The 11,648-nt window shown below is 31.5% G+C and overlaps 1 protein-coding gene across 4 annotated transcripts in view; it reads left to right on the top strand.

Annotated features, from left to right (window-relative positions):
* Positions 1-11,648, top strand: part of LOC125861954 (germin-like protein subfamily 1 member 13) — a 143,791-nt gene that overhangs the window by 14,319 nt on the left and 117,824 nt on the right. The window contains exons 1-2 of one of the 4 annotated variants that reach the window (XM_049541903.1): positions 6,164-6,414; positions 6,513-7,156. The exons of 2 other annotated variants lie outside the window; for them this stretch is intronic. In XM_049541903.1, coding sequence (XP_049397860.1) covers positions 6,288-6,414; positions 6,513-7,063 — 678 coding nt within the window. In that variant the 5' untranslated portion in view covers positions 6,164-6,287 and the 3' untranslated portion in view covers positions 7,064-7,156. Of the gene's footprint in view, positions 1-6,163; positions 6,415-6,512; positions 7,157-11,648 lie in introns of those variants that run through there. One more of the 4 variants, XM_049541885.1, reaches the window with a different exon arrangement.

Below are 11,648 nucleotides of genomic sequence, written 5' to 3'. Positions count from 1 at the left end.
CAATAACAGAGAGTTCTTTTGGTGTATTTGGCTTGAATTTTTTTAATTAGAATCTACAATTTAATGCAAGTTTGTTGTGTTGCTTATTTGATTGTCAAAAGTGATTTCTTTTGGTGCATTTTGGCTTGTATTGCTTAGGCCTTAAAAAGTGATAAGAGTGAAAGTAAATGGGCAGAAGCTATTTGCACTTAGTAGTTGAGAAACAATAATGGAGGAAACAATAATTTCCTGTTCTTGGTTAACTGAGAAAAACTAAGTTACTATATAGTTTTTCATTTCGTATTAACGAACACCTATATAATAATCGAAGAAATCTCTTACTCTCTCTTAACCGTCTGATAGCGAGAAACAAGAACAATAATATTATTTAGCTGTAGAACTTTCTTGTGGCCATTGTAATTCACTTCAATTTTGTTAAGAAGTTGAATGTATAGAGAAATCTGGGAAGAGTTATTAAATAATATGAAAATAATGGAGTTTTTAGTTTGAAAGAAATTGGGTTTGTGATGGAAATTAATTGATTCTTGGAAAGAACATGAAAAAAAAGAAAACAGAGCAGTGATTGATCAAAAAGATCCTCTCCTATATACATGTCGTTAATATGGAACAAAAAGAAATCCAAAAAGATACTGTAACTTAACCATGGTTTAAGAGGGTGTTTTGGTTAAATAATTATTGACCCTTAGATTATTATGTGACAAATGGCAGCAGATTAAAGAGGGACTGGACCAACTGGATGGTAAAGGCACTGTACAGGAGCCGAATCCAAGATCTTGTAGGAATGGTTCAAGTTCGGCAATGCTTGTAAGTTATACCGTTATAATGAAATTATATATAACTAAAAGGTAACTATGCTAAGATAGTGCCGAGTACAGAATCTTGGTTTATTTTATCGAGAATGATCAAAGTTGTACCTAACCTATTTCAGTATGACTTACGCTTTTCAAAAGGTATAATACATAAGCATGTCATTTATACCGTTATAATGAAATTATATATAACTAAAAGGTAACTATGCTAAGATAGTGCCGAGTACAGAATCTAGGTTTATTTTATCGAGAATGGTTAAAGTTGTACCTAACCTATTTCAGTATGTCTTACTTTTATGCTTTTCAAAAGGTATAATACATAAGCATGTCATTTTACCTGACTTCTTGATAACTATCCTCTCTAACTTTGGGTGTGCACAAGTACACACTTAAACTTATATAAAGTTGAACAAGTAGATACTTGTTTCAACTAATATGTATTATTTCATGTCAGATGTATGTGTCTACTTGGACAACTTTATACGAGTTTCCAACTTCATACAAGTTTAAGTGCTTATTTATGCACACACAAAATCGCAGTACATAAATAACAATTGAGACCAAGTTAAATGACGCATTTATACATTATATTATGACTTTTCAAAAGTGAAATGCTTTTTATGTCATTATCTTCTTGCCAAATCAACTAGTTTCTTCTATCTATTGGTCCCTCAACACCCAACCTAGTATTTTCTAACCTAAAATTACCCCTCTTGCTAATGGAAAAATCTGAGAATCTTTACATAATTTTGTGACACCACATACCTTACCAAATTTACTCGACGACGCTGAATTTTCTGTACCTTTTGTTTTTTTCTTAGTAGGCATTTGGCCATGTGATACCATATCATGATATGAAATCATGAGATGGAATCAACGTTTGGACATGCGATTTTACGCTGATTCCATCTCATAATTCCATATCATGAGATGTGATTCCATATTCTCCAAAAACCATGATATGGGAATTCCATATCATGATTTGAGATATTTTTAATACAAAAATTGATCCACAAATTTATATTTTGTTAAAATAACCCACATTTATATCTACTAACCATTTATTTCATATATAAATAAAATTTATAATCACATCATTATTTTATAAAAATTATTATTCTCACCAACATATAATCACTTTAACTCACACCAACCGATTGTTGAGTAATAAATTTGTTCTCTTCATTTACTCCAACACCTAATTTATTACTCCTACCGTTTTGTATTTATTACACCTTAAAGTAACAATGTTGGTTCGTCTTCTCGGTCACATGATCGAGAAATGCAAGTTCAACGTGAGGAAATTGTCCGTACTATGTGAAAGGATTATATTAAAGACTAGTACCCTACAATTTATGTTCAATTTGTTTTATTGAATTAAAGTTTGATGAATTAAAGTTAGATAAAACAATTACTTAAGTGGAGAACAACTAACTTTGTAATAATTTATTATGCGATTTTTATAAATTTTTGTTTCTTGGTAAGATTAAATAAACAATTGGGGCTATTTTAATAGTTTTAGAACTTATGAGATTCTTATGTTTATGAGAAAATATACAACACAAAAATTCCATATCACATGTCCAAACAAAACTTCAATTTCATCTCATAATTCCATATTATGATATTATATCATGATTCCATATCATGATACCATATCGCATAGCTAAATGGGCCCTTAGTATAAATAGTCACACCTTTTTGGTTGTTTGAAAAAAAAATATAACAAATCCAAAGAAAACAGAACTTTGCTATAACAATGAGCATGTGGTGGTTCATAACAAGTTTAGTCATTACTGTTTTCATTTGTAATTCCCCTGTTTAGAAATAAGGGTATTTTTAAGCCAAAAGATTGACTTCAGGGTATTTGGGGGTTGAAAGGAGGACAAATGATAATTTTGAGTGGAAGTGAGCGACAATGAAGATGGATCTAGGAATATTTGGGCGGCAATCATTTTAGAGATCAGTGGTTTCAAGTTTGGCAATGCTAGTAACTAGTACGTTATAATGAAATATTCTAAGATAGTGCCGAGTACAGAGCCTTGATTTATTTATTGAGAATGGGCAAAGTCATACCTAACCTATTTTAGTATGCTTTACTTTACGCTTTTCAAAAGGCATAATATATAAACATGTTTTTTATCCTGGCGATGTGTTTGTGTTCCCAATAGGTCTTATTCACTTCCAGTATAATGTGGGAAACAAAAAGGCTATTAATCTCGCTGCTTTCAACAGTCAAAATCCTGGATTTGTCATTATTCCTAATTCAATCTTTGCTTCAAATCCACCCATTATGGACGACGTTCTTGCCCAAGGCTTCCAGCTTAGTAAGACACAGATTGCAGAACTTCGAAGGAAATTCTCTTAGGCGATATTATATGTCATTAAAATATGATTTCTGAAAGTTGTTTGCAGTGCACTAGCTGAGCACCGATGTCTTATGAAAGCGTTGGAATAATACTTTACTCCTAATAAATAAAGTGGCAATGAATGTAACTATAAGCTTTCTTTGCAATATATACTAATGAATAAGCTCTATGTTGGCCTTGGGCCTTGGCTATTTACCTTGTGTAATCTGAGAGTATAATTGACATGCTTATTAACTATATATAATCAACAACTTGAATTAAGTGAGATAGAGAAATGGAAAGACTGGTAAATATGAGTTTGCTGTCATGACTAATGAGGGATCAACAGCAATGGATAATGCCTAATAACAATGATGCAAAACCAATTTTTAACCAATAAAATATGATAAAGATCCAATAATGGTACCTGGCCAGGTGAAACAATGATAGGATCTTTCATCAATTCAAGTGATATAGAACTGTGAAAATCAGTGGTGGATCCAGGATTTAGAGTCCATGGGTGCCAAATACACTTATCGATTAAATTAATTTTATATTTGATTAAATTATTTGTCTTTTCGATATATATCATAAATCAATCAATAAAATGTAGATAATAAGATATTACACTTTTATTGAGTATTTAATCAAATAAAAGAAAAGTCAAAGGAGTAATAATGTAATTAATTTAATTTAAGTCAATAACAATTATAAAAAAATAAAAATAAAAATTGTGCCAGCTGTTTTTCCTTAAAAAAAGGTGCTTGGAGCCTTGCATCAAATTTCTCAAAAAAATAAGTACAAATGGGATTCGAACCCGCAACATCAGCCTTCTAAAGTTGCCCTCCTACCATGGCACCACAAGACAGTTTTGTTCTGTGGCTGGCACGCTTTATATTTATATAAATATTATATATATATACCTATGTATATATAGAGTTTCCGTCGAAGTTCGGGGGTGGTGTGGCACCCCCAAACCTCTGCATAGATCCGCCACTGGTGAAAATCATCAGGTATTACCGGGGCCTTATGAGGTGTTGCCTCTGTAGATGCTTATCCTTCAAGGTGAGGACTTCTTCAAAGAAAAATTGATCTTCGGATTCTCAAACAACAGTAAGTCCTTAATTTTCCTCGGTATCATTGACGTTTTCTCTATCCTCCCCTCTGGATCTTCATTAGTATAGCAGTGGCCATTTCATGAAAAGCACATGATTCTTCTGTGAGATCATCTGTTCCAGTCAGCTGTAACTTCTCAATCAACCACCTTAGGACAACTGGATGTATATCATCATCGTTTCCCTTAGTGTAAGCGACAATAATACTAACACAATATACAGACTCATATCAAGTACAATAAAGTTGTGATGGTTTTCCTGGAAAGGACATACATTTTATTAGTCGATTCAGGTGCTTTCCTGGAGTTCCAACTGTATAAGTTTGAGCTCTAGGACACAATTCTTGAGTATCACTTGTAAAAATTGAAAAACTTATATACATGTACTATAATGTAATGAATCATTTCCTTTCTTGTTCAGTATTTTCAATCCAAGTTGAAATAGGATAAGCCACAAGCACCACTAGGCTCGATCGCTGGTTGAAAATCAGTAGGATTCGATATTCATTCCTTACTCAGATAAGAAGATAACAGTCTCAATCTAGTGGCGTGGTCCATAAAAAGCCTTTGTTGATCCAAGGGTTTTTTGTTTTTTTTACAATAAATGCTTCTTTGTTCACTTGCAACACTTACTACTTTAAAGTTGAAAACTAGATTTTATGCAAATTGCACACTAAGTCTTTGGTATAGGTGTCCCGGGTTAATAATCTACAACGAAAGGAGAGGGAGTGACATATGAATCTAAGATCCTACTCCTCTTAGAAAGGGGAGGAAAGGTCCAAAATTTCCCTTGTGGTTTGCGAAAAGGTTTGATTTTGTCCTCCGTTAAAGCTTAGGTCCATTGTGCCCCCCGCTGTTATCACACGGGCATACATTTGCCCTTATTTTCCAACTTAGCTAACAAAATTATAAAAACGGATTTCAAAACTTTTAAAATGATAAAAAAAGAAAGAAGTTCTAAAATTCTCTGGGTGATTATTGTGGGTTGTGAGCGGAAGTAGAAGATATTGAAGAGGGTGAAGATCTAGGAATGGTTTCAAGTTCGGCAATGCTTGTAAGTTATACCGTTATAATGAAATTATATATAACTAAAAGGTAACTATGCTAAGATAGTGCCGAGTACAGAATCTAGGTTTATTTTATGGAGAATGGTTAAAGTTGTACTGTCTTACGCTTTTCAAAAGGTATAATACATAAGCTTATCATTTAACCTGACTTCAGTTGATAACTATCCTCTCTAACTTTGGGTGTGCACAAGTACACACTTAAACTTATAGAAAGTTGAACAAGTAGATACATGTGTCAACTAATATGTATTATCTCATGTAGGATGTATGTGTCTACTTGCACAAATTTATATGAGTTTCCAACTTTATACAAGTTTAAGTGCTTATTTATGCACACACAAAATTGCAGTACATAGATGCCAAGTTAAATGACACATTTATACATTATATTATGGCTTTCCGAAACTGAAATGCTTTTTTATGTCATTATCTTCTTGCCAAATGAACTAGTTTCTTCTATCTATTGGTCCCTCAACACCCAACCTATTATTTTCTAACCTAAAATTACCCCTCTTGCTAAGGGAAAAATCTGTGAATCTCTCCATAATTTGCTGACACCACATACACTTACCAAATTTACTCGATGCTGAATTTTCAGTACCTTTTGTTTTTTTCTTAGTATAAATAGTCACACCTTTCTGGTTGTTTGAAAAAAAAACATAACAAATCCAAAGAAAACAGAACTTTGCTATAACAATGAGCATGTGGTGGTTCATAACAACTTTAGTCATTACTGCTTTCATTTGTAATTCCCCTGTTTATGCTTACTAGCGTTGAGCGTGTNGTGAATCTCTCCATAATTTGCTGACACCACATACACTTACCAAATTTACTCGATGCTGAATTTTCAGTACCTTTTGTTTTTTTCTTAGTATAAATAGTCACACCTTTCTGGTTGTTTGAAAAAAAAACATAACAAATCCAAAGAAAACAGAACTTTGCTATAACAATGAGCATGTGGTGGTTCCTAACAACTTTAGTCATTACTGCTTTCATTTGTAATTCCCCTTCTTATGCTTATGATAACAACCCTCTACAGGACATATGTGTTGCTGTTAATGACTCTAAGGCTGCAGGTAATTAATCATCCTTCTATATTTTTGTTTGGGAATGAGGCGTAGTTTTTGTATAATCTGAATAATATGCTTAACTTTATTTTATTTCACCTGTGCAGTTTTCGTGAATGGAAAGATTTGCAAAGACCCAAAGTTTGCAACACCAAATGATTTCTTTGCTTCAGGTCTTAATGTTAGTGGCACTGCAGTGCCCGGGTCTGGTGCTGCTGCTAAGTTTTTGACTGTCGACAACATACCTGGACTTAACACTCTTGGTATTTCTATTGGTCGTATTGACTTGGAACCTCAAGGTCTTGCACCACTTCACACGCACCCTCGAGCTACTGAGCTGATAACTGTCCTGGAGGGAACTCTGTATGTGGGATTTCTTGTCCCTGATCGTGCAAACTTCTTTAAGAGTCGTCTCTTCTCCAAAATCTTGTATCCTGGTGATGTGTTTGTGTTCCCAATAGGTCTTATTCACTTCCAGTATAACGTGGGAAACAAAAAAGCTACTTATCTCGCTGCTTTCAACAGTCAAAATCCTGGATTTGTCATTATTCCTAATTCAATCTTTGCTTCAAATCCACCCATTCCAGACGACGTTCTTACCCAAGGCTTCCAACTTAGTAAGACACAGATTGCAGAACTTCGAAAGAAATTCTCTTAGGCTATATAATATGCACTAAAACTGTGATTCTGTGTTTTTTTCTCAAAGTTGTTTGCAGCACGTTAGCTGAGCACCAACGTCTTATGAAGGCGTNTCTTCTTCACTTTCTCCTCTTCTTTCCTTTTTCTCTCAAGAACCTTAACTCTTACTTTTCAAAGGGAAACTGATTTTAAAATCAGTCTAAACCCTTAATATAACCAAAAGAAATGGTTAGGGAAAAGACCAAAATACTCTTACAAATTCGGACTAAACTGCCCTGTGCCAACGGCTCAACTTTCAAAGGGCATAACTCACTCATACGAACTCGGAATCGAGTAAAATCGGCGGCGTTGGAAAGATCATAACAAGGGCTTTCCAAAAATAACTGGAAATATACATAAATCATCCTGATATAGGAGTTATGACTGCTCAAAGTTGATCAAAAACTCATTTTTTTCCATGCTTAACCAAATTTCCAGATTTTTTTTGTATTCTTTCCAAAAAATGACTTTCAAATTTCCAGCTTCTTCATAGTTATTTCAAATTGCCGGATGTTACAAATAATCACCTTGTGTAATATGAGAGTGGAATTAGCATACTTAAATGCTATATATAATTTCTGAAATAAATCAACAACTTAATTTAATCAAGTGATGCACATGTGTTATGTTACAAATTCACCTGGATCCAAATTGGTACCTCTCTTTATATGTTTGAGTCAGGGTACATTAATTAGATGTACATATTGAAACTTGAAACAATCATTTCCTGCATCTGAAAAAAAATCCCTATGGAATAAGACATTTGTTTCAGGAAGCAATTCATCTGAAACCAGTAACTTTTATCGGTGCATTCACCCTGCCACCATTCAATTAGTAGAGAAAAAATACTTTTAGAACTGATCATCAGTCAATGTTAGTAGGGTCTAATAATCATTCTTTATGCAAATCGGAAGGTGATAGTCTCCATCTAGCTAGCGGCATGGTCCAGAACAACCATTTATTGATTCAAGGATTTTTTGTTTTTATTACAAGAAGCGCTTCTTTGTCTGCTCGCAACACTGACTTGAAAATTAGATTTCATGCAAATTGCATTCCAAGCTTTTGATATAGGTGTCCCGTGGCTAATATTCTACTAAGGGAGGAGGGAGGAATGCCATATCAATTAAAGATCATACTTGGAAAGGGGAGAACAAATCATTTTTCCAAATTTTCATTTTGTTTTAAGGCCCCATTATAGGCATAACACATAAATGTGACCTTTAACCTGGGCTCATTTCACATTGATGCATACCATCTTTTGATGTGCACGAGTAGACATTTAAGTTTGTATAAAGTTGAACTAGTAGAGACATGACATAATACACGTAGGACACCAAGTAGGACACAAATTGTCATGTAGGATGTGTGTCTATATGTTCAACCTTATACAAGTTTAAGTGTCTACTTGTGCACACTCAAAGTTGGAGGATATATATGTAAAATGAGGCAAAGTTAAATGACATATTTATGTATTATGCCCCATTATATATATTAGGGAAAAGATCCAAAATTGCCCTGGTGGTTTGCAAAAAGGTATGATTTTACCCTCTGTTAAAGCTTAGGTCAATTGTGGCCCTGCTGTTAATAAATGGGCACATATTTGCCCTTATTTTTCAACTTAACCAACAAAATTATTAAAAAGGATTAAATCATATTATTATATTATATTATATTATATCATCATATATCATATCATATATCATATATTATTATAAGTGAGAAGCTCCAAAATGAAAAGTTGAATTACCATTTTATCCCTACACTAAATATAAATTTAATCATATATCTTCTTAATAAATAATAATATTTTAATTATATTAAGATAACATTAAAAGTCCAGCAACTATAATTTTATAATATAAAACTTATTAATAATCATATGCATTGAACCAGATAAGCAATACATGGTTCATATGCCAGTAATTATTATAGTAGCAAATTTCCTTAATATTAATTAGAATACAACCTTTTCACATTCCAACATTTATTACTTTGATTGAAGCTTCTACTTGTTATATTTGTTCAGCTATCAATACTTATTATAGCATAATATTATCTTAATATGTAGTAATTTAGAATACAATGTTTTCTCAACAAAACATTTTCTTGTGTAATTTTTGTTCATTCTTTTTCTTAGTTTTTTTGTACTTGCAATGTATAAATCTCATAACAATGGTTGTACTGCTGTTTGGAAGTTGGAAAGAACATTGTATCATACTTTAAGTCTTTTCTTCTCCAACAACAAAACTTTTGATTTTCTTTAGTTACCTAACTTAATTGATAATGAATGATCTTATCTATTCCATTAAATTATTCTCAATGATCAACTTATATAAATGAATTCATAAATCAAGAATATGTACAACTCTCTCCATTAGGGGAAGCAGTAGAGGAAGATTTTAAAGAGTAAGTTCATTTTTCAGCCTTGTTATTTTCTGTGAACGTGTTCGTAAAAATATATTTTTCTTGTTTATATAATATTTTATGAGTTTAAAGTTTTATAAATTATCAATGTTTCTTATATTCATGTTTATGAGTTAAGATCAAACTGATGTGTTGATATAGAAGTGTTAGAGATTGACTTTTGGTCCTCTTATATGTCATACCTTTACCATTAGCTTTGAGTCTTTGCTTAGCTTGAAGTTGTTTGAAACTTTAATTTTTGATACCTTAAATTTGCTGAAGTTGGTAAAAAAGGAGTGGATAAATGAAATAGAATAGGTATTCATATATAATATTTTGGTGATATATGTTTATTAATGTTTTCCTAATTATATAATTAAAGTGGATGAATGAAACTACACTAACCGTTGAAATCGGTAATCTAAACAACAAATGGAATACACATCAAGAACATTACTTATAAAACAGTATCATGTAATATATCAATACATTAAATGTTGCTCAAAATATAATTCATTATACATTTTACCTATCTAGATAAATTTAGTTGTTTAATTTTGTATTTTCAAATAATATTTAATTATCTAATATTGTTCAATGAAGAAGTCATTTGAATATATTTTAGCTTGTACTTTTTCACTTTATTCTATTATTCATTACAATGTATTTTTGATATGATTTATTTTGGTATGAACTACTTGTATGGAACACACGTGCGAAGAATGTGTCCAGAAACTAATATTATTAAAAGTGGGAAGCTCCCATCTTCAAAGTTGAATTACCATTTAGTCCTTACAACAAATTAAAAAGTAATTAATTTTTTAATTAATTAAATAATAATATTGAGCAACATTTTTTGTCAATTAATTTGAAAGTTGAAAAGACTTAATACTTAATTAGGAAATTTGAAAGGGTGCATGAAAAATGAAAAGACTATAATCAGTTATGTACGGAATTTAAAGGGTTACATCACTATAAATAGGCTTATATCCTTCATTGTATGAAATTCAAATGGCTACATCAGAGTAACATGACAGACATACACTCATTTGGATAGTCACAAAGAGGAAGTAGGCAGGATGGAATCCAAAGAATGAAACCATCTTAGCTTCTTGGACAAATATGCTTGTTGCCTAATCATGAGTTGGGATCGATATATGAAAAACAAACTGCAGAAGATGGACCACTAGAGTTGCTATTTATTCATGGTTGCCGGCATACAAGCAAAAGTTCAGATAATATATTATTACAAATCTTGCATATGGCTGAAAACATCTACCATGATGAAGGAAGATCACCTGTCTGGAGATAATTCCCCCAATGGTCCCTTAATAGGGTATTGTAACAACTTGTTTTCTCTTTAAAATTTTCATATATGTATTTAGGCAACAAAGATTGAGCCAAATAATGTGGTTTTATCTTTATAAATATAGATTTTATGTATAATTTTATTTTTTGTTGCATTTTTAGGTACATTCTTCTGTTTGTTTCATTTGAAATGATAATCTTGTGTTTTTTTTTTTTTTTTGTTTATAAATGTACTACAAATATATGATAGAGAAAGCAACTACTGATGTATTGTACTGTAAGCAAGTTCAATGAGGTAAATACACATTTTACATCATCAAAGAAGAGACCATACTAAAATTTCAAGCAATTAGTTGTAAACTTTTTTATTATTGGCCTTGATTGCCAAATAATAATTAGCTTTAGTAAATAAAGGTTGTTCGTTTTTGTTAAAGTTTTATTATTGCTTATATATGTAAATTTTTTTTAAAATTTAAATATAATTTTAATAGACTTATAAAATAGAAATATATATAATCCTCACCTTTAAAATAAACAATAGAGAAAAATAGTTGATATATAGCGTATGTTCATTTTTCTCAATTACTTTGTATAAATTTATCATCAGTTTCTTACTATAATGAATGTATATATGTCAATGCATAATAAGATTATTATTGTTAGAGCCAAATATAGAACTTAAAATAAGGCATCGAGGCAAACCAAAAAGTACAAAAAAATATTTAAGGCTTTTGATGGGACAAGAACATTTTCTTCGTAGTCAACAACTCAACATTAATTATTTTCATAACTCAAACATAGAACTTAAAATAATAATATGATTTTTTAAATTTATCTACTCAATGATATGGGCG

This window comes from Solanum stenotomum, chromosome 1, assembly GCF_019186545.1.
Source record: "Solanum stenotomum isolate F172 chromosome 1, ASM1918654v1, whole genome shotgun sequence".
NCBI classification, from domain to species: domain Eukaryota; kingdom Viridiplantae; phylum Streptophyta; class Magnoliopsida; order Solanales; family Solanaceae; genus Solanum; species Solanum stenotomum.
The sequence above is the reverse complement of the archived record's forward strand: the minus strand, read 5'-3'. Positions and strand labels throughout refer to the sequence as shown.